Source organism: Strongylocentrotus purpuratus, unplaced genomic scaffold (assembly GCF_000002235.5).
Source record: "Strongylocentrotus purpuratus isolate Spur 01 unplaced genomic scaffold, Spur_5.0 spur5_scaffold_6, whole genome shotgun sequence".
In the NCBI taxonomy this organism is placed as follows: Eukaryota; Metazoa; Echinodermata; class Echinoidea; order Camarodonta; family Strongylocentrotidae; genus Strongylocentrotus; species Strongylocentrotus purpuratus.
Genome location: NW_022145612.1, coordinates 28,860,649 through 28,887,859, shown reverse-complemented (window position 1 = coordinate 28,887,859; position 27,211 = coordinate 28,860,649). Strand labels below are relative to the sequence as shown.

The 27,211-nt window shown below is 37.2% G+C and overlaps 1 protein-coding gene across 2 annotated transcripts in view; it reads left to right on the top strand.

The window, feature by feature from the left end:
- The first annotated feature begins 8,175 nt into the window (after window positions 1–8,175).
- The window catches only part of LOC575215 (contactin-associated protein-like 2), a 54,758-nt gene continuing 35,722 nt past the window's right edge, over window positions 8,176–27,211 (top strand). For both annotated transcript variants that reach the window (XM_030973234.1, XM_030973233.1), the window contains exons 1-2: window positions 8,176–8,305; window positions 19,164–19,286. In XM_030973234.1, coding sequence (XP_030829094.1) covers window positions 8,233–8,305; window positions 19,164–19,286 — 196 coding nt within the window. In that variant the 5' untranslated portion in view covers window positions 8,176–8,232. The remainder of the gene's footprint in view (window positions 8,306–19,163; window positions 19,287–27,211) is intronic.

Genomic DNA, 27,211 nt, shown 5'->3' with positions numbered 1-27,211 from the left:
GACATCACATTCTATATTGGATACATTGATTTAATTCATTAATGATCCATACATTCAACAAACAAACAATATTTTTAATCGTTCTGCTATACTATACAGCATAGATTGGTAAACAATGGGGTTTGTTGTGTAAACAATGAAATGAGAAGATTTAAATGTTCCAATAGTTGATTGCGTTATCAGCCGCGTGAATCGTCACAAACTGCCAAACGTTGCCAAACCACATTTTTATCAATCTATTCTGATTGTTTTCCGACTTCTTGATGTTACAACATCTTATTTAAGTGTCTTTCCTCGATGACATGCATCCTTCGGCTGATGGCAACGTTATATCTGCATCAACACAAAAATAGAAAAGAAGGGTGTTTCAAGTTTAGTTAATTTCCATAATTATACATAATAATAATATCAATTAAGTATACATAATTATTGTACACGTATTAATAACTGACATTATCCTTGTGCTCCATGATAATAATAATGATAATATAGGCTACCATATTAATAAACTAGAGACCCTTGATCTATGCCCTTAACCAGGTAAATGCAACAAAAACGAAAAAACATTTTTATTTGGCTCACAAAATACTAACAGTACACCTGCCATCAACTAAAAAAAAATACAATTAGTAGAGCAGGCGCGTATGGGGGGGGGGGGGGGGGGGGGGGGGGTGTGTTTTGAGGGCTACCCCCCTCATTTTTTTTAAAAACGAAAATGAATATGAAAATGAATGCACTTTATTCTGCCTATATATATATTAAAGGCGCATAATCATTACGGATAAATGATTATCTTTTCCTCCCCCTTCTCTTTCTTTCGTTTGCATTATTTTTGTGCCTCCTCTCTTTTGCGTTTTTGCGCCCCTATACACGACAATATAATTTTAAACACATTATAATATATACGAAACCAAGATTTACACAATAATTGATTCCGTTTTCTTTGGAACAAAATAACATGTGTGCATTGAAGTAATATCAATCGCACCGAAGCCAAAGATCTTATACATAATTATTATAAGGATGTTGCCAGTCTCACCTCCATTGAATCTTGGGTTAGGCAATAACTGCAGTAACTTCTCAAGACACGTCCTCTCTTGCTCCGCTCTTGCTGCGGTATGGTTTCTCATCAAGAAGTATAGCTATTATCCTCAGATGTTTCATGGATTTCATCGCCTTCTGTGTATAATGAAGATGATTCATGGAAAGAATTATGTTTCACAAGTTCAGAAACTCTTCTCGTCAAGCCTGGAATTGATGCTACATGATGAAGTATTTACTTGGATCAGCTGTAATTTTGCAAATGTGTTAAATTATGAAACAATGTGTTCGATTTGAGAGTTCGAGAGAGTAAGTTTCAATTGTGTTGTAAAATTCAGGCTGAGCATGCTGAGTATGAAACTATACGAAGCATGTCCCAATCAATTTAAAGCTACGTTTTTTTCGGAGGCTTAAAGAAAAAAAATAGTATACGTGCCCTTTTGGAATTATCCCTAGGGACACCTCCCCCCCCCCCCCCCCCCCACCCCCGCTCCCTGATATTTTGAAATAAACTGTGTCCTGAGCGGAGCATTGGTCAATATCTTCATCCGCGGTTGCATACGAGGAGTATACAAACGTCCACTCTGACCATGGGCTTCCATGCTCAGACCACGCTAACTCTGACCACGGCCACGCCCACAAATCTGTATACCCTTTGTCACATTACATGACGGTGTTGCTTTCAAGGCCTTAGATTTTTACTCATGCATAATAAATTGAACCTCTGGGGCTGGAGTCCAGAAGGGAGGGAAGGAGTAGCAAGGCTAGATCATGATCTATTTTAAAAATTTAAAATATTGCAGTCATGTATACACGTTTATGCTTACTCTTGAATGGAGTATAGACCAAACTGGACTGAACTACGATTCAATAACATCCATAACGTACAGATCTTACGACTTACTTGTTATTTATTATTTTATATTTTCTTCGTTAGTTACAATCTCATCTAGATATAATAACATAATTATATAAACGTAAAATATTGTGACACGCTTTGTTACTAGATATACCTGCTTGTATATTTATCATCTTGTCAAAATGTACATGATCGTTTGTTGTAGTTATACCCGATATACGTGTTGATCGTGCGTGTTTATAAACAGAAAATTGATATCAATGATAACTATGTTTACAGAAAAGCAATATGTACGACGTCATGAGCTGATATCATAATGAGAGAACACGCATGTTTGGGTATGATAATGATTAAAATCATGCAATATTTCACATGCACTTCCGCGGATATACTAAAAAACAAACGGGTGGGACTTACTTAATATATAGGTGCATACCGTATGCCTATATGGTTAATGTGAGGTTAGTTGCTTCTGGATATCGAATGCTTTCCGATTCAACCTATCTCGTTTGTTTTGGAGATACCGTCTATACCAAGAGTTTATTTTGTATCCCACCACTGCACCTAGCAGAAAAGTCAGAGAGAAACTAACAGCTAGAGCCTTGCCAGATGCGGCCATGGTGGTATATAAATATATTCCCTGACCTCTAAAGTAGAGTTCGAGTGGGTATATTCGACCTGCTTGGTGCATACCCATTTCAAACTGACAACGTAGATGGCGCGAATCAGATAACACAGGCCAATGAAGATGGAGCAACCCGAAATTGGGTAAGCGTGGGACAGCATTTTGTACTATCCACTATCCACTTCATCGAGGGATTAACCCCCCCCCCCCCCCCCCGCACCCTCCCCTTTGTAGAGAAAAACCCATTTATCAGGTGGGCTGTATAACGTACAGACCACCTTATAATTTCGTTAGAATTGCCTTTATTTATATATTTTTCTTATTTCTAACCACTTTTTTGTGAACAAGATAACTTGGAAATGGCTCAATCAAATGCCTAGAAATTTGGCACACATATGTATAGACATATGTACAAAGCACAATAACGTTTTCAACATTGACCTTGACTGATGACGTCATCTAGGCGCCATTTTGTAAAATTTTACGAAAATCAACTCATGATCATATCTTCATAACCAAAAGGTATTTCTCGTTCATATTTATCATGATCAAGGTCAATATCCGTCCGGTCAATAAAAGGTCAAATAACGCGCGCCTGCGCGTACGTCCGCGCGTCAATGCGCGCGCAAAATTTTGAAATGCTCAAAATCGTCTGAAAATCATTTTGCATACGTTTTAGGCCATTCTAAGCATTTTATAAAAAATCGCGCGTACGAGCATGCGCGCGCGTTTTCGCGCGTAAAACTTTTGCACAACATTGAATTGCTTTTTTTTTTCTTTCATAATATACCACATATATTTACAAACAAATTGATACCACGTTTGTCTCTTTATGACTATTAATAACGGATTGATCGACCGTTTAACAAAAATTTCCGTGCGCGCGAGCTCTTGTAATACATAGCAAATATGGGCAAAAACATGCCTATACAAAATCCATTGTAGCTCTTTAGGATGCAAGGTGACCCCAATTTGTTTTCATATTTTAATAGAGTATGATTCGGAGATATTGTTTCATGTCTCATTCGACCCTCAATTAACTCATGACGTCATCACAATGGCCTCCGAACTCAAAATTCCAATTTGCATATTATGACGTCAGCATATTTATGGAAAATTGATTGTATCTCTGTAAATATTGATTGATTTTCTTCCAAATTTTGATATGTTCTAGCTGAGACAATTCCCTACAAAGGCAATTGCTATTATTTTTCATTTTGACAAAGGCATGGCGTATTTTTGCGATTAAAGGAGGCATGTAAATTTTTTACATTTTGCGTGTATTCTCTATGGGATATGACTTTTTCTCAAAACTCTATTCTACATTCCCGTCTTTCGCGAGCAATATCTACGTCGTTTTAGCTTCGTTTACGCTGAACTTCGAGTATGTTGTAGATGAGACAAAAAGCTATCTCAAATGTACCCTTAATTTCGTTAGAATTGCCTTTATTTATATATTTTCAGGTGGGCTGTATAACGTACAGACCACCTTATAATTTCGTTAGAATTGCCTTTATTATATATTTTTCTTATTTCTAACCACTTTTTTGTGAACAAGATAACTTGGAAATGGCTCAATCAAATGCCTAGAAATTTGGCACACATATGTATAGACATATGTACAAAGCACAATAACGTTTTCAACATTGACCTTCACTGATGACGTCATCTAGGCGCCATTTTGTAAAATTTTACGAAAATCAACTCATGATCATATCTTCATAACCAAAAGGTATTTCTCGTTCATATTTATCATGATCAAGGTCAATATCCGTCCGGTCAATAAAAGGTCAAATAACGCGCGCCTGCGCGTACGTCCGCGCGTCAATGCGCGCGCAAAATTTTGAAATGCTCAAAATCGTCTGAAAATCATTTTGCATACGTTTAAGGTCATTCTAAGCATTTTATAAAAAATCGCGCGTACGAGCATGCGCGCGCGTTTTCGCGCGTAAAACTTTTGCACAACATTGAATTGCTTTTTTTTTTCTTTCATAATATACCACATATATTTACAAACAAATTGATACCACGTTTGTCTCTTTATGACTATTAATAACGGATTGATCGACCGTTTAACAAAAATTTCCGTGCGCGCGAGCTCTTGTAATACATAGCAAATATGGGCAAAAACATGCCTATACAAAATCCATTGTAGCTCTTTAGGATGCAAGGTGACCCCAATTTGTTTTCATATTTGAATAGAGTATGATTCGGAGATATTGTTTCATGTCTCATTCGACCCTCAATTAACTCATGACGTCATCACAATGGCCTCCGAACTCAAAATTCCAATTTGCATATTATGACGTCAGCATATTTATGGAAAATTGATTGTATCTCTGTAAATATTGATTGATTTTCTTCCAAATTTTGATATGTTCTAGCTGAGACAATTCTCTACAAAGGCAATTGCTATTATTTTTCATTTTGACAAAGGCATGGCGTATTTTTGCGATTAAAGGAGGCATGTAAATTTTTTACATTTTGCGTGTATTCTCTATGGGATATGACTTTTTCTCAAAACTCTATTCTACATTCCCGTCTTTCGCGAGCAATATCTACGTCGTTTTAGCTTCGTTTACGCTGAACTTTGAGTATGTTGTAGATGAGACAAAAAGCTATCTCAAATGTACCCTTTATTTTGTCTCAATTTTTTGTTGGATCAGCCCACCTATACTTGTTCCAAACAAGTATTACAAATCTAGTTTTGTCTTGCTATAGAAGGACGGGGAAACAAAATTATCTTCCTTTTTTGTGTGTAGAGATAAACACCTGCCCTCAACCCCCCCCCCCCCCCCCCACATTCGGAGCGATATGATCGCGGGTATGTGATCGAGGTATAGAGTAAAGGAAACACTTATTCATCAATATATGGGGGAGCGTTTGTTTTGAATATTGAAGCTTTACATTATAATATACAGCAAAAGAAAAATCAAACATCAAAATAATTTTACATAATTTTCATCTATTTTTCTTGTCTTAAAATTGGGGCCGAATGATGGGGGTAAAAATGGCTAAACAAGAAAATAGATTTATCCAGCACTCGAATGCTAATCGATATCTTGCAAAATTATAGGCCTGTGCATGGAATGGAGAGGCAAAACCGATTTAGCCACCCCCTTATAGGGAAAAACTCTTGCCTCTCAATTTTGGTGCATAATAATATTCGGTGCCTTGATGCAACGTAGTCTCATTCAGAGATCTGAGGTATATAGGCTTAATAATGATGGTTATCGATGATGACGACGATGATGATGATGATGATGGTGATGATGATGATGATGATGATGATGAAACTATTCATAACATTACAACAACAACGAAGATGATGATGATGATGATATAATAATAATAATTATGATGATGATAATAATAATAATTACTGGTTTCCTTCCTGATCACCATTAGTTACGATCGTCTCCCCAAGCCATATACGCCACGTTAAAATTCACCATTAAGTTTCACTTTAACTTCTCCATTGAAAAAACCCGGTGAAAAACAAACATAGTAGGCCTATGATTTGTATTGGAAATATCTATTATTTTGTTATGTTTATTGTGGTTTGTCGTGTGTAAGTCTGTTTCTCTGTGACTGCTTCGCAGCCACTATCCCCGGGGCATTATTATCCCAGATAGCAAAATATCTGGGGCCCATCTGGGTTTTGTATGGGCTGACTAAAGCCTACGTGGCCCATACAAAAACCAGATGTATACCAGATGGGCCTTCCCACCCAGAGCCCACGCATATGGGCCCCATGTGGGTTTTTGGTGGTGAAAATCGCACGTTGAACATCGGCTGGGCCCAGCTGAAAACCAGATGTATACAAGATGGGCCTTCCCACCAAGAACCCACAGGTATACGGAGCCCACGTGGCCCATATAAAAACCAGATGAATACCAGATGGGCCTTCCCATCCAGAACCCACAAGTACCAACACATACAGGCCCCATATGGGCCCCATGTGGGTTTTTGGTGGTGAAAATCGCACGTCGAACATTGTCTTCGCCCAGCTGAAAACCAGATGTATACCAGATGGGCCTTCCCACCCAGAACCACAAGTATATGGAGCCCACGTGGCCCATAAAAAACCCATATTGGCATTCCCACCCAAAACCCACATGTATACCAACACATGTGGGCCCCATGTGGGCCCCATGTGAAAGTTGCACATCGAGCATCGGCCGGGCCCAGCTAAAAACCAGATGTAAACCAGATGGGCCTTCCCACCCAAAACCCACAAATATATCCCAGAATTTGCATAATGAATATGGGGTGCGTGAACAACTAGATTTTTTTACAATTTATCTGAATTTACAGGATATTTCCTAATTACTGATGATTTAGTTATATGCAATTCATTTCGAAAATACTACAAAATGTAAATTGCTAATATTTAGGACATTTCACTACTTTGTATAAATTTCATTTAATTAAACATGAATTAGGAAAAACACTAACTATGATCTAAAACAGATTCAATAAAATACAAGTATATGGAAATGTCACATCACAGTAAATTACACCAATGCCTTTACATTGGGAATTTTAGACGATGTGTTGTTGCCATTGGCAAAATTAATTAGTACAAGTGCTACATAAGCTACTAATTAAGTTTGCTAATTGGAGCTTTTAAGTGGTTGAAAGTTGTGCCAAATGGTAAGACTGGTCCAGTTAAACCCAACTGGTAACCCTGTATATTGAAATGGGATAAATGAATTCAACTGGGTAAAAATAGAACCCATTTAAACGATATGAAGCCCATTTAAACCAAATTGGCCCATATGGGACCAGATCAAACCCACTTGGCCCAAATGGATCCCATATATAAACCCGCTTATAGCCCATATGGGGCCCATATAAAACCCACTTGACCCATAATAGAATGTGGTAGGTCCCACATAAAACCCACATGGCCCATCTGGTGCCCAATAGGTAACCCTTGTGTATATTGATGGGCCAATTGTGGGGCCCATCTGGGTTCCACGTGGGCCCATCTGGGCCAAGTGGGTCCAATCTGGGCCGCCCATCTGGGGCCCTTCTATAACCCGGGTGCAGATTGCTGGACCCCACATGGGGCCTATCTGGGACCCATCTGGGCCAAATGGGCCAAGTGGGCAATAGATGGGCTGGCCCATCTGGGCCAAGTGGGCCAGCCCAGTTGTAACCAGATGAAACCCAGATGGGCCCCACAACATTTTGCTATCTGGGTAGAATCATTATTAGAAAGTAGAGCGAATTCGTCAATCATATGTGCCCTGACTTTACACATCATTCGTTAGAACTTCCCTTAGCTCCCCCCCCCCCCCCCCTCCCCCCAAATAAGCGACTTTTTATCAAGAAGTGAGTAGGCCTAAAGCATGTTGAGTTGAAATATCTACAGCTGATTTGATGGAGCAAAACTCCTACCTTTTATGAATCACGAAAGCCTTTTAAAATCGATAAAAGATAATATACAAACAAACTGGCTCCTACACCCTTCCCTCGTTCGCTCGTACCCCTACCCCCCCCCCCCCCCCCCCCCCCCCCAATCCCAGGCCAAATCCCAGGCGATACCCATTGCAGTGCAGCTACAAAGCTTTTCGAGCATCGCACAACCGAGTAGGCCCTACTACGAAAGTACTGGAGAACGGTTTCTCTTTGGAAACGTAAAACGAAAAGCTTTCATTGAGATACAGTGCCAGTGCGGCAACTATTACAGTTTGAAACCATGGCGCCGTTGACAGCAATTACGATTGTGGCTTCCTGCTTTCTCTTTGGTTTTACATCAGCTCACCTCCCTGGTAAGTTTCATATCATTTAATCACACATTCATTGGAATGAAATAATTATTTTTACCGATTCCTTTTCATTGATATGATTATAAATATATGAGATAGACCTCGACCATCGACCAGTAAGGTAGCGAAGCTGTATGGGCTGTGGCACATCGCGATCGCCTGAGCTGACGGGTAGGCGGAGCGGTAATTAGGGAGCTGGAAGAAAGCTCTTCAGCGTCAACGCCTTTGCAGAGGTATCGGTAGGCTTCCGTCTTTTCGAACCGAAGTGTCATCAGCAGCAAAAGGAAATAAAATTAATAAATGATATCTTAAAGAGGGAAATATTCGTATCTTTCAATGATACTGAGACTCAAGGAATTCGGATAGAGTCTAGATATATTACAAAGACGAAAATTCATAGTCAACAGTCAGAATAAGATTAAGATAGTCTCATCATGAAATGATGGAAGATTCATCAGAAAATAAAGGTTAACATATCACCATGATCACATATGCATAAACTTTATAATTAATTAAGCTTAAGCAGCTAGAAGCTAGATCTAAATTGGATGTGCTGTGTGTGTGTGTATGTGTTTGTTGTGATTTTGCCCCCCAATTTTTTTTTTAATGGAGCAAGCAGCCTTGATTGAGAAGAGAAAGTTGACAGGAATGCAAAACTATTGGAGCTTTCCAGAGCTAAATCCATTCTCATCCTTATTCCTTGTGTATTTTTTTCATTGATAAACTCCAAAAAAATTATCACTCCACGGTTGAAGATATATTATAGACCGGTAGTGGTAAAATTGCGGTTCAAGGGTTTTGGGTGCAAAATATCCATTCATTATTGTTTCAGTATTGCCTTCAAAGGTTTAGATGGCAATACTTCAACCTAAATTTGCAAAAAAGCAGAAATATATGCCCAAATTTTCGATGTTGAAGTGCATTCCCGATATCTATCCTGGCAGGATCGATATGATAACTTACCAAATATATCAAATAGTAGGCGGTTTCCCGGCAAAATTTGTATCATCACGTATTAGTCAAAACATATTCTTTCACATGATTGGTTATGAGCTTCCATTTCATTTTTTGAGAGGGGGGCATTTCCAAAACTGGTCTATACCTTTAATATAGGTATATAGGTATCTAACAACACTTTTCAGAAAATTGCCCCCCCCCCCCCCCCCCTGTTCATTAAAGAGGAAGTCTACCCTGATAATAAGTTGGTTTCAATAAAAGCTGATTTTTTTTTTTGATTTTTTTTTTTTTTTTTTTTTTGGGGGGGGGGGGTTAATTGTCATTGAAGGGGTGTGATTGCCCCACTGGTAATTGGCTGGTAATTGGCTGGTAACACCCAAAGCACTAAGCTATGTTGGCATACAAAGTAATCTTGTGTTGTCTTTGAGCAAGTGAAGTAAGTGAATGCATTATTCAAAGCAATCACACTGGACTTGTGATTCAAAGAAATAGATCAAGATTTACACCAAACTGGCAAACTGAGAATGGTCTATCATCCCTTTAGTTGAACCTCAAAGCAATGTCAGTGTGTCTGAAAGGCTTCAAGATAAAGTGAATGATCACTCATGATCATAGTCTCATACAGTAGATCCTACATATTTGGCGAAGACTCTCTGATATTTATGACTGAACAAAACACTTTTTAAAGTCTTTGTTTTAGTCTTAGAAAGACATACCCTGTATATTGATGCAAAAACAAATATAGTAGTTTGATGTACTTTAAAAAGGTGATTTTTTGTTCTTCTCTGAATCAGAATCACAAAGAGTTTTTGGCAAATGGGGTCTACTCTACTGTATCAGTGATAAATCACTTTATCGTGAAGCCAGACTGACTCTATTTTTTAGGTTAAACTAAAGGGAGGATGCAGTCTTGCAACTTGCTTTAACAGAAATTCCTTTTCTACCGGTATTGTACCCCATCAATTACTGCACCTGCTTAAAATGGCTCAAACTTCATCAAAGTGGCCTATCTGAAGATGGCAATTTGGCTAGGATTCAGAATCTTAGCCTCAGGGTGACTTTTGATGTGGGTACATCAGTAACATTCTATTAATGTTTTTTGTACAGTATTCACTTGTATGGAGCTGCGAGCAGTTGAAAATATACAGGAATCTACACAGAAATATCAAAAAGCTGCAAAAAAGTCTAGTTAAAAAAGATATGAAAAATCTTTTTTTTTTTTTCTCAAGGAAATCTTAGTTATTTTAAATAATTCATTAAGCTCTTAATACAATTTTCCCCCTTTTGTCACTAGTTAGTGTAATGTAAATGTAATACTTGAACAAAAAATCTATAAAACATTAAAAATATGTTTGCTTGTCTAAAACTCTAAATGATGGTGCATACTGTAGCAGCATACAATAAAACAGACAGACATGCACTTGAGTTTTTCTGAGTTACGTGTAGTTGCATTGATTTAGGGCTCTGCTACTTTTAGTTGGAGATTAAGGAGAGAGGATTTATTCAAGTTTGGCAGTGATTTTGGATGGTTGGTGTTTTTAATTTATATTGGTGAGAGATTAATTTGTATTATTTTACACTGGTGGCAGTGGTGGGATACAAACCCACGCCATCAAAATTATTGGTGCTTTTTGGATGATTGGTGCTTTTTTAATTTATATTGGTGAGAGGTTAATTTCTATTACTTTACACTGGTAGTGCAGGTCTGTCTGATTTTTATTGTAGGCTGCTATTCAGCATCACTTGGAACATTTTCAAGTAAAGTATATTCAAATAAAATAGATGTACATCATAAACCAAAAGCAAATAGGATTTAAAAGTAGGACTGAATATTCAAAAGGAAAAGGAAAAGAGAACCAATGAAAATTAAGAAGTGGAAATGCTTAATGCATTCACACAAGATTCATGAATAAAGAATGAGAAGAGAACAAAGAACATATACCAAGTGAGATGGAAAACTTGTAATATATGCAGAGGAGCCGTTTGGAGGAAGGAATTGAGTTGAGGAATAAAAGTATTAAAGTGAATATGTAAGTGACATGCAAATTATGTGAAATGAATGTATCTAGGGAAAAGAGACTAGAGAAACAAATAGTTATTGTAAGTTTAAAGTTTGTTACAAATACAAGAACGGAAGGAGTCTAATTTCATTTCTTACAAACAGTGTAAGCACCAAAATGGGGTGGTAGGCATCTTTAAAAAAAAAGGGAAAGTCACTTCGTCGTTGGGCTACAATGTACAGAATAAACGTACATCATACATTGCTTTTTGTTTACATTTATTTAGAGAATCAGAATTTATACAACTACATGTAGATGCGATAGAAATGTGCATACAAACTTGCATGTACATGTTTATACTCAGTACTGTGTAGCTTGGTATATTGAATAAGTTTTTAGCTTTAAATTGATGTATAGTGTCTACCAATTCTGTAACCTTATGTGATTGTGTCAGATTTGAACAGTTTCCTAATGAGTGTGTAAAGGTGGATGACCATCAGTTGATTTAGTCACTGGGTAGAAGCAGTACAATCAATACTACACACAAAGGATCCATCAGAGCTGAAAGTAATGTAGGATGGTGCGCAATTAGTTCACAATCACAAACATGTACATGTACATGTTTAGATACATGTACATGTACAATAGAAGTGTACAGTAGGTATACAAAAACAATGTACATGACGTGCATGTACATGTAGCCTCTTGTAGGCCGAGATGTTTTAGTTTCATTTAAAGATGAATGACCAATTCTGACAATTCTCCACATGAAATAATTAGTTTAGTCTAGATATAAACTCACATGTTGTCTTTACATCATTGTGACCCTTTCTGACAGTGCGATATACAGTAGGCTATAAAGGTATCCTAAATGTTCAGAATAATCTACTGAACTCTCAACTTTTCTTATGTTACAAACAACATTGTAATGTAATATAGGATGCATATGTCTGCACAGAGCTGCACTTTGCATGTAGTTTTCTATAATGTAAATGTATCCTTGCTATGCAGTGTAGTTCACTATAAAACATATTCAAAGCAACACAGAGTAGATAGATGCATGTACAGGTATTGAGAGATGACATGTAAAGAATGATTTATGAATATGTTTGTTGCAGACAAATTGTAATATGTGAATTACCCTTTAGCAGTACCCTTGGGTTGACCCCACAAAAAACTGTTTCCCCCTGTCATTTTGTTGTGTAAAATGTAGGGCTAGGAATTTGTAAGACCATTGTTAGGAGTTTATTATTGGCCCAACAATGAATCAGAGTTCGCTGCTCCATACAATGTGTGCTCTTTTGAATTGTTTGGAAATGGAGTGCAACGGTGTACCGGTACATGTAAAACAAGGCCATAATGCTAAAGCCATTCTTTAATTCTGGTATTGAAATCACAATTTAGGGAAACTGGCGTAGACTGTAATTCTTAAAATATTATGCAGTACCGGTAGATTAATGTAAAATACAAATAAAACTTAAAATTTAGAAAAAGTGTTTAAAATAAAATTCACTTCCTACATGTACATATGCACAGTATTTGGCCAATTTTAATGGAGGCGTGATGGCTCAGTGGTAGAGCAGTGGTCTTGTAACCGGGAGGTTCCGGGTTTGAAACCAAGTTGATACGCTAGTATTATTTTTACCAAGTCTCTTGAAAAAAAAGCCGTTTTTCCCCTGGTTGCTGGTTTATATGCTTTCTTAGCAGTCGGGTTAAACCAACTATAACCAACCAAATTTTGTTTGAGAATTAAAGATAGGAACTTACAAATGTTGAGCAACGACATCAAGCTTGGTTTCCATAATGCGAGTCCTAAATGTATGGTGCTGGTAATATTAGTCAAAGACTGAAAGAGGCTATAAATAATATTGAAAAAATTAATGTTGTTTTTGTTCAGATATGAAGCGGTTAACTGCAGTGATTTTCTAAACGGGTTAATGAATGGCAACTGGGCGCAACAACCATCCTACTTATACTTGCATGTAATGTACCGTACCTGTTCCTCTATGATATAAGATACAGAAATATGAAGCATACATGTTTATGTAGTAGACTACAGTATCTCATAAACAATGTGTAAGGGGGCACAAAACGATAACCTAAAAATGACTCTGAAACACAGGTCTGCATTTCCAAAATTGTAATATGTATATTATTTTCATCATTGATACTGTATATAAATTGTAAACCTGTAGGCTTATGTAAATGTGAAGTGTGATTTCATGTTCTAAATTACATGTAGAAGTTGAGTCTGCATATTCAAGAATCTTACATCCATGGATGATGGACTTAGAAACTGTATTCAGCAGATGCAGTGTTATGTTCACTGCTTTACAGCGTAGTTTCAGTTGTTGCATCAATAGACTAGGATGAAGAAAACCTTTCATTACCTGCCTTTACGGGGAGGTAGTTTGTATGGGGGGAGCTTACTGTCAGCTTTATGGCATACCAGAACAATGAGTTGTCCTCAACAGCGCTCTTCCTTCATTAAAGATCTCATGTACTGTAGTTTTACAATGCCATTTGCATTTTGCAGAACGATTGGCCCACACACTCTGCTTGAGGAAGTGATGCGCAGTGCAAAATATAATGCAAATGTTTATGATGAATTGGATTTTTTCACCTTGTTATTTTTTACCCCCTCAAAGTGCTCAATCATCTGATATTTTGAAGTCATACATTGCCCAAACAAAGGCAATGTAGGCTTGTACATGTACATACATGTACATGTAGTATACCAATTGAAGTAATGTAAAGGTAGACCAAATTGTCAGCTTTGATTGTACATGTGTATGTACAAGTATTCTTAACGATGGTCTATATTTATTTGACAGTTTCATACTCAATGAATATATCAGATGAGTTGAAATCATGCCAAACAATTAACATTACATGTGCATATAACTGAATGTGATGCAGTATCTTTTCAATTTAATTCTTTCCAACATTTTTAGGAAATTGAAACTGGATTGTAAAGATTTTTTTACCAACTGGCATTTCTCTGTCTAAATTCTCTAAAGTGAAAAAATGAGAATGTTCTGTAATGTTACTAGATTTCCATAGGCGTTAGGCAAATAAAACTACTGAATTTAAATTCATTTCTTCAGGCCTACAAAATTACAAATCCAGATTATTTGTGTGTTTTTTAAGAATTATTGCACATACGGGTCATACATGTACATGTACATGTACGTACTAAATTTTGACAGATTCACTGGTACACTGCACTTTATATTCTGTGTGTGGCCCACAAAAGTAGGCCCATCTTCTGAATGAACGTGACTTCTTTTGCGAGCATTTCCATGTAGACGATGAATGGTCGACTAGACCGTGATGCACTGTGCCACACACCCGCACATTTAATATTGAAACATTAATTTTCTATTTTTAATGCGTTCTGGAGAAGCCCTCCCGCCAGAAGTGATCATCACCTCCATACTGAAGTTGAAGTCTCCAGCTATTAAACTTGTAAATCACCATCCGCTACTCTGTACTCCCTGGAGTCATCCTCTCCTCAGGATCCATTCCGAGGCCTGTTCTCATCAGCTCAAGTTAGCCAAATCAAATAACCCACTATTTTCAGACTTGGGATATTATTCCGAAGCTCGAAATTGCGTCTTCACCAGACCGACACACCCATTATAAATTAGCTCGGACAGGCACAAATTATCCCACCATTACCCAAATAGCGGGATATTTGCAGTAGGAGACAAGACCAAGATTTCTCTGGATATTTTCTCAACCAAATATCCCGCTAATTGCAACTGCAGGCTGATGAAGAGGCAAACTAACTGGCTAATTTGTGATCGGGATAGTTACCGTTAAACCCACTAATTGCAACTGTGGGCTGATGAAGACGCAAATTAGCTGGCTAATTTGCGATCGGGATAGTTAAACTAGCGGGTTATTTGGCATTGAACTCGAGCTAGTGAAAACAGGCCTATTGTCTCCTCAGGATCCATTTTGAGGTGACACTCTCAGGAGTGCCAGATCTTGCCAGCTGCGAGCAAGAAGTAATAATTCATGGAGTCACGCGCATTATTCAGTGCTATACTCTTTCAGTCATATAATCTTCAGCTATAGCACGTCTGATATATGGATGTCATCATTGCATACCTATAAGTGTTGAAGTGTGATAGCAAACGATGGGTGTTATTTCCAACAACAAAATAAAGATTTTGACTGAAATTTGTTTCTGTTAATCCAATAAACCTATGGTACTTTGGCCTGCTTGCACCTTTTTATTTTTGCAGGCATCTACTTCTTATTTAGATCAATGAATAAACCACCAGGGCTGAAGAAATTGGATTTGACGCTGAGATATTGCAATTCAGTGATATTTTACAGGATTACCAATTACATGTACATCCTTCCAATAAAATACTAACGGAGAGCAATAAAGTGTATCTTTAAACTCAAACTATATATGAGATTGCATTTTGCAACAACAAAAATTTCAAATACATGTAGGCAAATCTTCTAAGGGGAAATAGTGATTTTATTTCAAATTCATAATCATAACCTGTTACCTGAATTAAAATGCTTATGTTTGTAGTATTCAATTGTGCAACCAAAAATGGACATAAATAATTTGCTGTGATTCTGGGCTGGCTCTTTCTGATAACTTTGACAAAAATAATCTAATAATCTTCTAAGTGATTTTCATGAGACCCTACAGTTTATTCAGGAACATTGGAGTGGCATAGAGGATTAGTGAATTATATTTTAATTATAAAGAAATTTCACTATGCACAAATGTTACATGTACATGCGATTGGAAGGTATATGATCATGTGATGTTGGCATCTTGTAAAATGTGTAGATAATGATTTTAATGAGGGAGTTACTTACACGTACTGTACAGAACCATCTATACACAGAGTTTGGCTTACCCGGTTTGTGTTGGTCACAATATGGCGACTACTGCTTTGTTGGGCAAGCACAAAACACAAGAATATATGCCATGTTGTGACCCAGTGAAACCATGTTGGCCAAATTCTCCTAATCAATGGCACTGGTACTGTACATACATGTACATTTATCCACAGTACGAATGACCTGTTACACCCATGTATCCTCACCTTGCTTAATTGGAAAGTACACTTTTCAAATTGCTCAATGAGCCGAGGAGGAGAATCATGTGTTTCACAGATCCCTGCATTATTTTCTGGACTAGCATTTATCCTATTAACCTTGCCTGACTTGATTTCTATGGACAACCAAATTAGTTGATGCGATGGAAGTAAAACCCTCAGCTAATTGTATCCTGGAGTGATACCGGAACCTTAAATGTAGCAAAGTGTTTCTATGATAAAGGATTATAAACAAATATAGTTTTACAAAACCAAACAAAATGTATTGTAAATTTACAAAGACATAGGATTTAGGACAGAAAAAAGGCAAGTTGGTTTTGGGGATTTGTTTAATAAGTGTAGGACTGTCTTGGATCTGTAACTAGATCTTACATGTACTTTTATTGTTGGAGCAGAATTTGAAAACTGTTAAGTTTCTGAATAAGATGGGAATCGAACTTGAACGTTCTAGTAAGCTTTTCTATGTTATCTAAAATCTGAATTGTTGCTATGGTTATGATGTTTTCTCATTAAAGGTAAAGACCAGTATTGGAAACGCCCCAATTTCAAAAAATGAAATGGAAGCTCTCATTACCAATCATGTGAAAGAATATGTTTTGACTAATACATGATGACAACAAATTTGCCGGGAAACCGCCTACTAATTCATATATTTGGTAAATTTGTTTCTCTCATGGTCTGTGAGAGATATAGGGTAGTCCCATATACATCTTTCTGTGTATAGTGCTTGTAACTTTATGAAGAATGGGCCAAATTTCTTATTATTTTGATGATTCCAGAACCTTGCAGATGCTAGATGCTAGATGGTCAACCTTTTCTGATCGATTCCACAACGTTTCTTTCACAATGCAATCGCATGACCATAACTGGTCTTTACCTTTAAGATGAATGCAAAAAAATAATCTGTATTTGCATCAATAACCAGTGTATACAAAGACATGTGAAAAAGGAGATACATACATGTAGGAGACATGGCTCCAAAGGCACAGCTTGACTTTGGTCAGGAATTCAGGATGGTACGTCCAAATTTATAACAGGACTACAAAGTGTTCAAAATGACTTGCATTTGATTGAGAATTGGTCGTACATTACATGGTTTCTGTTCAGAGCCAGAAGGTTGTTTATTTACTCTGTGTTAAAATACATGCTGAGTTGTACGGTATATGAGTTAACGCCCTTCTGGCTCCAAACAGACGATGTGACATTTCTTTTACATTTGCAATCTAGACCTACATGTACATGTACCTCCAAACCCCTTCAAGCAACATGTGTGCAACCTTGTGCTGTGCCAGGCTTAAGGGGGTTGGTATCAGATAATTTGATTATTAGGCTTTAATTGGATACAGAAGGAGGGGCGTTTATATATAACCCAGTGCTTCGCTACACAGAAAACAATGTTTTGGCCTGTAGACACGTTAGACTTGCAAGCCAATGCCAGGCTTGCAGTACTTACAGAATGATTTCAAAGCTGCAATTTGTGATTACTTCTTATGTAGTAATGTGTAGTGATTTTGTTCTTCCATTTCCTTGGTGGCATATTGCTCACTCATTCCCTCCACTTATCAAATTTTATTGCAAAACATGCTTTTCAGTTTTCAATGTACATAAATTATTATATTGAAGACCTTTCAGGCTTGTACACCTGTACAGTGTGTACGTAAATTTATATCACAACTATGGTTGCTTGTGGTTTTATAGATGTTTTATTATCTATTTTTGTTATATACGACATATTAAAAAAAATGATTGGTGACTAGATTTGTGATAATAAACCTGTTTAGTGCTTATACTACAGCTAATCACAAGATATATTTATAAAAGGTGAAGTACCTGCCATTGCGTCTTACTCTTTGGTCAATATCTCTTGAATTTCCCTTGTAAACCCCTTCCTATATTGCTCTCTTTAATATTAGATATTTTTAAGGCAGTTATTTTGGTGTAGCTATGCAGTCAACTAACTTGAACTACAGACCCATGCACTTCCCCTGCTGTGGTTGTGATGCTCCCTCTGTGAGTCTCCCGGGAAGATTAATATATAGAATGAAGCCAAGTGCAACCTTGTGTTTATGCTATGCCTCTAATGATGCTGGTTTTAACCAGTCTAATTGGTATGTTTGAAAGCAGATGTGGCAATATTACCACATGCCGTTCCACATGTATGTTATTTAAAGGCAGATAAACATGTGAACATGCCATCAAATAAATTTGATTGATTTATTTATTTGATTTTATGTGTAGTTTTGTATCTTCAAAAATGTAATCAAGCTCTCAGTTTATCAAGTAATTAGGATTCATATATTCTTTTTAATATGATCATGATGAATATCCTTCTTTGCCATCATCCTCTTATTTTCTTTGCCATCATCCTCTTATTTTCTTTAAATGTTTTCCTGTTATTGTTTTCAAGATATTTTTGTCTTCATCCTAAATCTCATCTTGTTTAGTATTTCAATTTTTACATTTTGCAAGGCACATGGTTTTCTTCTCTTAATCATACTTTCCAATACTAAATTTGTTTTTGTTTCCAAGACATGTTTGTCTTCATCCTACATTTTGTCATCATTTTTTGTTTAAATTTCAATTTCTGCATTTTGCAAGTCGCCTGTTTTGTTCTTCATCCTACTTTTATTACTTCAAAATCTTCATTTATTAATACGGTCGGGCATCCTTTCTTTAGTTTCATCGACTCCGTAATCACTCCTCTCCTCTCTTCTCTATTACCCTCTGATTTATCATTTTTGTTGTGGTTGGGGATAGAGTATCCGATGATGATGATAACGTAACCCATCTTCTCCCTCATAATTATTGCAGGAGAGACATGCAACCAAGCACTTGGAATGGAATCAGGGGCCATATCTGACTCGATGATTACAGCCTCCAGCAGTTTCAGTGATCGTCGGAGCCCTCGCTATGCACGTCTCCACCAGCGAGATGGTGAGTACACCCAGTACATGGCAATCTACACTGCACAATTTGTCTTCCCACATAGCTTCCAGCTCATTTTCCTTTTCCACATATTAATCTCTTCAGGGAAAAAAAGGAAAAGTTATTAAAATAATCCCAGACTATTCCCAGTGTGTGCGTGGGCTGTGTATGCTAGGAATGAGATCTTAGTAATGTGAACTTTATATCTGTGTTTTCATTTATAGTAGCAGATGTTTGAATAGGTAAATATTGGAAATATAATCCCTTTTCTCTGTTGTTAATGAAAGGATAATTAAACATGCAAAGAGGGAGCTTAGAAAGTTAGAAAAATGTTTCCAGTAAGGGAACACAATCCTGAAGACTTTTAGAAAATAAACCAGACATTACACTGGCATATTACATGCAGTGTGCATGTATATTTATACTGATTTCATTTCTAATGAAAATACAATAGGATAATGAAATTGCCTTTTAGTTACTGTAATTACATGAAAGATTTAGTAATCATAACGTAAAAAAATATTAATTTATGAATACAATTTTCTTTGCGAGTACAAAGAATGGAATGATGTTAAGAAATTAAATCATAAAGATGCCAATTGATATTTGATTGATCACAACTTTAAACCTTTTTAGGTTTGATTTTAAAGTTTTACTGATTTTTATGCCTCCGCCACCGAAGGTGGTGCCGGAGGCATCATGTTTTCGGGTTGTCCGTCCGTACGTCCGTACGTCCGTCCGTACGTCCGTACGTCCGTCCGTACGTCCGTCCGTCCGTCCGTACGTCCGTCCGTCCGTCCCGTTTGACCGTTATCACAATATCTCAAGAACCATTTAAGATTTAAACTTAAGACTCGGGAATAGTATTTATCACCATAGGAAGACGATCTGATTAGATTTTGGAGTACGTAGGTCAAAGGTCACAGGTCACAGAGGTCAACTTATGAAATTCCTTGTATTGAGTTTGTTAGCGCGATATCTCAAGAACCATTTGAGATTTAAACTTAAAACTTAAGGATAGTATGTATCACCATAGGAAGACGATCTGATTAGATTTTGGAGCACGTATGTCAAAGGTCAAGGGTCACAGAGGTCAACTTATGAAATTCCATACATTGAGATTGTTATCATGATATCTCAAGAACCACTGGAGATTTAAACTTCAAACTTAGTGATAGTGTGTATCACTATAGGAAAACAATCTGATTACATTTTGGAGCACGTAGGTCAAAGGTCAAAGGTCACAGGGCTCATTATGTATGCAAAAACAGCTTGTGATCGCGTTATCTGAACAACCGATTGATGGATTCCTACCAAACTTTGGTCATGTATGTATCTTGCAGAGCTGATGAACTGATTAGATTTTGGGGTCACGAGGTCAAAGGTCAAAGGTCGCAGGGCTCATTATGTATGCAAAAACAGCTTGTGATCGCGTTATCTGAAGAACCGATTGATGGATTCCTGCCAAACTTTGGTCATGTATGTATCTTGCAAAGCCAATGAACTGATTAGATTTTGGGGTCACGAGGTCAAAGGTCACAGCGCACATTATGTATGCAAAAACAGCTCGTGATCGCGTTATCTGAACAACCGATTGATGGATTCCTGCCAAACTTTGGTCATGTATGTTACTTGCAGAGCTGATGAACTGATTAGATTTTGGGGTCATGAGGTAAAGGTCAAGGTCATGCGGCTCATTATGTATGCAAAAATAGCTTGTGATCGTATTATCATTAGAACAGATTGATGGATTCCTGCCAAACTTAGATCATTTATGTATCTTGCAGAGCCAATGAATGGTTCATAAGATCAAAGGTCATGGGCTCATTATGTATGCAAAAATAGCTTGTGGACGCATTCTCATTAGAACTGACAGATGGATTACTATTTAACTCAGGAAATCTTGCAGAGCCAATGAACTGAGTGATAGTGTGTATCACTATAGGAAAACAATCTGATTACATTTTGGAGCACGTAGGTCATGAGGTCAAAGATCAAAGGGTCATATATGTTTATGAGAAATTGCTTGTAATCAAGATATTCTGAGAACATGTTAATGGATTACAATTGAACTTGAATTTGAAAAATTTCTTCCGTTTCGGTTTGTAAAATTGCTCTATGACGGAGGCATCATTTTCGACTGCGCGCAGTCGAATTCCATCTAGTTTTTCTTATATGGACTTTTTATACAATTACTTAATCAATACATCAACAGAACAGTGTGTATGTATATCATTAAAAAGCTTTTTGTGCATTATTATTAGATATTGAATAGAACAGAAACGATTGCAGAAAAAAGTTTCATGGCTTGATGTAATGAAAATCCTCCAGACTTTTGTGAAATGTCAGTGCTTTACTGCTTTGGTTTCTGAATGTCAGTTGTCATGGGCAGAATTAAGGGATCTACATGTACAGTATGACTAACAAATCCTGAAGTTTGTAGATTTATTTATACTCCGATGAATCTTGCTTGGGGCATCTTCTTTGGATTTTGCTGAAGTTTTTTCTCAAACTCTCCCATTTTTAGTCGGTTACAAAAGTGATTGCTTATAATCGTAAGTGGTCTTTCACCACACATGACTACACATATCTGCAATAAAATCCCTTTAGTGTGAAGAAAAAGTGTTTTTATGTAATTTGAGATTCATGCAAAAAAAAAAAATTAATTTTGTTTTTTACCCAAACCTCAGTTTCCCTCCATGTACCGGTATACAGTATGAAGCACAGAAGTCCACAAATTTGAATGTTCTATTTGTCCAGCTAGATCAAATAAACCTGACTTAATGTATGTTGTCCTATTAAATGTATTTTGAGGAAATTATCAGTTCGGTCTGGTACCAATTACACATTACATACACTGTACAGTAGGTGGGCAAATTAAAACACATTTTTCACTGAATCTACAAAACCAGAATGTCATTTTAGTTTCAGAATGTGCTAGTAATTACATTAAACTTTTAAGCCAAAACTAATTGGTGGCATTAATGTACTGTATGTGTACATTATATAATCAGTTAAACATAGATGGCTAAACAAATTTAAAGTTGATTATAATAACAACACTCCTGTGTGTTCATCTTTGTAAATGAACCAATTAGCTAAACAAGACAAACAAGTAGCTCTAATTGGATGGGGGTTAGTTCTGCTTCGTCGATGGAATTGATTGTGTTAAGTAAAGATGGTCATTGTACTCTCAAAGCAGCAGATGCTTAGAACTGTTACATGCCCTAATGCCCACTCTGTGTCATGAATAATTAGTCTCATATGATAATCACGAGTTGTGAAACTATGAAGGTAATTATTCATTAGGTGAATGAATCTGATTACCGTATCTCTCATAATGAAGAGAAATTCAGTTGATTTCAAATTTTGATATCCTTTGTTTGGGTATCAGGTAATATATGTGTATACAGGTAGAAGTTTTCTTCCTTTTTCCTGTTGGCCAAATAACAAAAATGAAGTATTTCTTGTCCCTGCCTGCCTCCTTTTTTTGTTTACTATTTACTTTTCAGGAAAAAAATAGCTAGTGATATACATTTTGTTTAAAGGGATCCAGTAACTTTGTCTTAGATCCTTTAGAAATAATCCTTGATTTAAGCCCCAGTCCCATATAAAGCCGGACCAGCACGGACGAGCACGGACCACTCCGGACCATCCCGGACCATGGTCTGGGGTGATCCGGGATGGTCCGGGATGTTTTGTTCAAAAAAGTGTGATGCTTTAAAAGCTACAGTCCCATATACGTCCCGGACCGTCCCGGACCATCCCGGACCCCATCCGGGGTGATCCGGGATTCGGTCCGTGTTGACACCGTGTTGGCACCGGGGTGGTCCTGGATGGTCCTGGGTGGTCCTGGATGGTCCTGGGCGGTCAATAACTCACTCCCGGACTGCCACGGATCAACACGGACCGCCCCGGCGCCACTACGGATGACCCCGGACCCAGCACGGTGGCTACACGGATCACCCCGGATCAAACTTTTGTCCCGGACCGTCCCGGACCACCCCGGCAGTTTTTGACCGTCAAAAACATCCGGGGTCGACTCCCGGACCGCCCAGGACCATCCAGGACCATCCAGGACCACCCCGGTGCCAACACGGTGTCAACACGGACCGAATCCCGGATCACCCCAGATGGGGTCCGGGATGGTCCGGGACGGTCCGGGACGTATATGGGACTGTAGCTTTAGCTCATGCTGCAATGATAATTATAAACCTTTAGGTCAGTCAGGAACTCCATGATTTTTACAAGCTGTCTGATTATCAAGATATTAATGATTGGAATTACAAGTTTTGAAAACCGTTTGCCGGACGGTTTTCATAACACTACAGCCTATTGGGGAAAATGAGTATGGTAAAACTGGTCACTCAAAGATTTTAAACTTTTTTGAGGCACTTCTTGATCATTTTGAAGCGCGATTTTTTTTTAGGGCTTCAATATTACACCATATCACAGACACTGGTAACATGTAGACCGTGTATCTCAGATTTAACATTGTTAAACGATCCCTTTAAATAGCTTCTAAAGTGAAACAAATCATTTGTTTTGTTATACATTGCATCAATATACTCACAGCTATAATTAGCATGGCAGCCATCTTGAAAAAAATAGCAAAATAGTAATGCCCTGCCTCCTTTTTTAAAAGTCCGGACGAGAAACACATTATTTTTATTATTTGGCCTTATTGAGTATGAGTTTTGAGTTTCATAATATTCTAGAGTTTTTCAGGTACACCCTGTACATACATGTAAAGGCTACAGTTTATAATGCAGATCCCTTCTTGTCTCATCGGTTTCAGTATGGTAATAAAAAACAGCTCTTCCTTTCAAGTTCCAAATCCCCTATTTCGCTGCAACACTTCTTGAAAGTGGGAAAGTGGCTGGATCGATGCTGTTATCACAGACTCCCCCCAAATCAATATCAATTTGAGCAGTGTTTTGGGATGAGCAGAATGGTGTTTTGGAATTGATCTTAATGGCTCATTTCTGTTTACGATAGTTGGTATGTTGTTTTGAGATGAAATGATCCTTATCCTATAGATAGAAGTGGTGACTGGTGTTTTTATTCATTCCTATACATGGATTGTGAGCAGTGTTTTGGGCTGAGCAGAATGGTGTTTTGGAATTGATATTAATGGGCCTTTTCTGTTTATGATAGTTGGTTCATCAACTTCACTGTATGTCGTTTTGAGATGAAATGATCTTTATCCTATAGAAGTGGTGACTGGTGTTTTTAAGTCATTCCTATACATGGAGATCTACATGTATACATGTACAATGCCAAAGCAAGGGAACAATTTTCAATTATACATGTATACGGTAGTCAGTCTAAGGAGGTTGGTGTTGTACAGTATGAAATGAAGAAAAGGGAAATATGGTGTGTGTGTTTTTGCGGGTGTGTGTGTGTGTGTGTACCGATAATTGTTTGACTTAGGAGATACAATGTGTACTTGTATGATTATCCAATGGACGGACATCTGACACCACATGATTGATTGAAGGGATGAAGATGATGAGATGATGCAGACTAATTGGAGGAGGTGACGGTGCTTCTCAGCCTTTTCCAGCAATGATTGATAGTGGCACGTGTGTTACATGCTTGCTTTGTACATCATACTAAATGACTGCTGTATATATGCTTGTGTGTCCTACAGTGTTGTATACTCACTCGAAAACATGCATACTAGCCTATCTAAAGTATGCAACTATTGCTCTTTTAGTCTTGTTACTATGGAGGGAATTATTCATACCTGCAAAAATTTGCCTTGAAATACAACACTCTGTAATTGATTTGTCCTGAATAAGAAGTGTAATAGACAAAATGCATTAAAATGTTCAGACATTGAATATCATTATCGGAATGTGGTGGGTGGAATCTTAAACCAGTGCCCCTGTTTTTATATTATATTTTACTTACTGCTAAACTTATAACTGCAAAGTAATAAAGAAGACATGTATACAAGAAGGTGCTGAGAAAAGGAGCAATATCATTGAAAAAGGCAAAATCTTACTTCCTTTCAATTATTATTTCTTTTTTCATCTATAATCTTTTTTACAGGTGACTGGTGAGGCTAAAAAGAAAAAGAAAAATACAAAATTGGATTAGTCAATCAAAAACAAGGGCCTATGTACATGTACATGTGCATTGGTACAGTGTTCAATGATCAGTGAAAACTGTGTTGTCTTTTCAGGGCTCATTTCTTTTCTAGAATGTATCAATCCATTTTGGAGACAGCCTAATGAATAGCGTACTTCCTCTTTCTTTGACAAGCTAATGCAGCGGTAAAGCCCCATCTCACCGAAGGTTAACGATGGGTTCAGTATTCTAATGGGTACAATATTGCTTTTCTGAATAGTTTAGATGACTCTCCTTCAATCTAAAGCAAGTTTGCTTTCAGTTCAATACCAGGCTCTCATTGCATTTTCATTATATCTTTATTTGGTGATAACAAGATTATGATGTTCTTTTCGGACGGCTTCACTCTAGAGAAAGTACTGTGTCACCCTTTTTATTTCCATCAGTATGTTCATGTTTGTGAAGAGCTACTGCATGTTTTTTTTCCCGTCCACAGCTCTTTGAACAAGTGTTTAAATACAATGTAGCTTCCAAAGGAGTTCAAGAGTAAACTTCTGTACAGTTTAATACATGTACATGTACATGTAGTTGTACACATTGTACTGCAAGGTTCAGGAATCATCAAAATGATAAGAAATTTGGTAAAGTCTTGGTAAAGTTACAAGCACTGTACACAGAAAGATGTATGTGGGACTACGCGACACATGATATCTATCCGGTCAAGATAGATATAATAATTTAACAAATATATCAAATAGTAGGCGGTTTCCCGGCAAAATTTGTATCGTCACATATTAGTCAAAACATTCTTTCACATGATTGGTAATAAGAGCTTCCATTTCATTTTTCGAGAGGGGGCCGTTTCCAAAACTGGTCTTTACCTTTAAGTTTCCTTACAAAAATTTAGGGGTCCTTTGAAGTTTGAGTGTAATCAAAAGCTGTTCAAGACTATTCACCATGTGCATGTACATGTAGGCCCTTCTTGTAATTTAATTCTGACTTCATTTTGTATGCACAGCTGATAACGTTGTTACATGTAGCACTTATGATGAAAATTTTGCCCAATTTTAGAATGCAGGTGTGATTTAGGTTAACACTATTTGGTGATGCTGCCTGGTCAAACAGAATGTCAAGATGAGAAAGGTTACCATCAAAAACCAAACAGAATTCGATTTTGATTGTTTGATTAGTACTATTCGTTTCATGACGAGTGTTCGCTATGGTGGGGGGGGGGGGTAAAGAAAGAATTTTAGAAGGCTTAGAGTTAGACATTTAAGTAAACAATATATTAAACTGGAAAATGATTTTTTTTTTTTTTTGAACTTTTGAATTTTTGAATTTTAAATAATAATAATTTGGGAGTATGAAAGTTTCATTTCCAGTGAGTATGACATACATGACTGCCTACATGTACTGTATGCACTTTGTAAGAAAGAAAAACAAATTCTCTAAATTATCACATTTGGTTCCAATCGTTCCATGCAATGAAGGATTTGTCATTAAATTCGGAATTATGCATGAGTACATCATTGTACTCGTATGATAGAGCTCAGTCAACGTTTTCTTCTCATTAGGAAATACAGACATTTTAAGAAAAAAATATATCTGATGTAATATGAAAATATTTGGCATGAAGTATCGTAGGTTGTATCGGCAATTTAAGAGGACATTTTTGTTTGATGGCTATCAACAAGACATGTCAGTGTGTTGAGGAGTATGTTCATTTCACATACAGTGTACATACATATTTACTTTCATCCTTTTCTGCTAAAAATAAATTACGTTCCCTGGCAGAAGGTACATGGCGTTGTCCTTGCTCGGTCTTCCATTCTCGCGTTTCTAATTGCACGTTTCTCTGT